Genomic DNA, 1755 nt, shown 5'->3' on the forward strand with positions numbered 1-1755 from the left:
TGGGACCATTAGCCCAGCTCATGCTCTGCCCAATAGCCTCAGAACCACTAGTCCCGGATTGGCTCTTAATACTCAGGAGGAGCATGAGCGGCAGTCTCAGGTTCCAATTCCTGTTTCATTAAACCAGTTTGGTCTTCTTAATTCTGAGGGTGGGGGTGATGGGTCTGGTGTCAATACTAGTACCTTACTCGTCACTAGGAAGTTGCATACTGTTGTTCAGAAGGTACAAATCCCTGGTACCATCAGTTGGGCAGAACAGGAAGTTAGTGAGGCAGAAGATCCACCACCACTTCACTCCCCATGAAGATTGGCACGTGGAATATTAGGGGCATGAATAAGCTTATAAAGCAATCAGAGGTTATTTATTTTTTCAATAAATCTGAGTTAGATATTATGTGTATAGTAGAAACTCGGGTCAGGAAAAATAAGGCTCCTTCTCTTCATAGGAAAAAATTTAAGCAGTTTTACATCTTAGATAACTACTCTTCCCACTTGAATGGTAGACTTTGGGTCATTTGGAGGAATTCAGCTATTAATGTCCAGTGTCAACACAGTAGTAGTCAGTGGATGCATCTTCTTGTTTCTTATGGACCTAACACCATGGAGGTTACTTGTGTGTATGGTTTTAATCACCCTGCGCAGCGGGTTCCTCTCTGGGATTTCCTTTCCTCTAGAACTAGCAGCTCTCTTCCTTGGCTTATTTTGGGAGATATGAATTGTGTTCGCAATAGTGATGAAAGAATTAGCTCTGATCCACCAAACATTAATTCAATGGATGAGTTTAATCTAGCCATAGACACTGCTAGACTAGAGGAGCTTAAAACTCAGGGTCGCTGGTATACTTGGACTAACAAGCAGGAACATGCTGATAGAAAATGGACGAGTCTGGACAGGGCTTTGGCTAATGTTTCTTGGTTCTTGGATTTTCCTGATGCATATGTTGAGGCACTTACTCCAGGGATTTCTGACCACTCTCCCTTGGTCATTTCTTTGGGTGGAAGTACTCCTCACAAGAAGTCTTCTTTCAAGTATCTTAATTGTTGGAGACAACACAGTCAGTTTAAGCCACTAGTGAGCAAAGTATGGCAGGTTTCTATAAAAGGTTGTGCTATGTATCATATAGTCCAACATTTACGAAAGTTAAAGAACCAGTTGAAGCATATTCACAAAACCAGTTATACTAGCATTACTGAACGAGTTAGTCAGGTTCAACAGCAGCTACAGCTGGATCCAATGAATCACACTCTTTGTCAAAAGGAGAGGATTCTCAGTCAGGAATATTGCCAGTTGAAGAACGTTGAGCTTAGGATTGCTTATCAAAGAGCTAAGGATTTTGAAATTAAAATGGGAGATGCTAGTACTTCCTATTTCATCTCCAAAATTGCTGCTCGTAGGAACTCATCTAGTATTAGCAAGGTTGTGGATATTAATGGCAATATTTGTACTGAGTTTGCTGATATTTCTAAAGCTTTTTTAAGAGTACTATCAGGGGCTACTTGGGACAGAGGAGCCAGTTAGGGCTTTTGATGACTTGATTATGCAGAATGGGCCATGTCTGAATGGTGTTGATGGGAATGCCTTACTGGATCCCGTCACTCCTGCAGAAGTTGAGGCTGCTCTATTCTCAATTGACCCAAACAAGAGCCCTGGACCTGATGGGTACACCTCTGGGTTTTTTAGGGATGCATGGGCCATCATAAAGGGTAATTTTACAGCTGTTGTTCTTGACTTTTTTGCTACTGGTAAATTGCTCAA

The 1755-nt window shown here is 41.8% G+C and overlaps 1 protein-coding gene across 1 annotated transcript; it reads left to right on the top strand.

Moving 5' to 3' along the window:
* Positions 1–393: 393 nt before the first annotated feature.
* LOC141658865 (uncharacterized) lies at positions 394–1518 on the top strand. The gene has a single exon (XM_074465635.1). It carries the CDS (start codon positions 394–396, stop codon positions 1516–1518), a length of 1125 nt encoding a protein of 374 aa, XP_074321736.1.
* The last annotated feature ends 237 nt before the right edge of the window (positions 1519–1755 follow it).

Source organism: Silene latifolia, chromosome 1, assembly GCF_048544455.1.
Source record: "Silene latifolia isolate original U9 population chromosome 1, ASM4854445v1, whole genome shotgun sequence".
In the NCBI taxonomy this organism is placed as follows: domain Eukaryota; kingdom Viridiplantae; phylum Streptophyta; class Magnoliopsida; order Caryophyllales; family Caryophyllaceae; genus Silene; species Silene latifolia.

Bases quoted from the DNA above. Each gene is read 5' to 3' on its own strand.
- LOC141658865 (XM_074465635.1), top strand. From the start codon at position 394: ATGTGTATAGTAGAAACTCGGGTCAGGAAAAATAAGGCTCCTTCTCTT.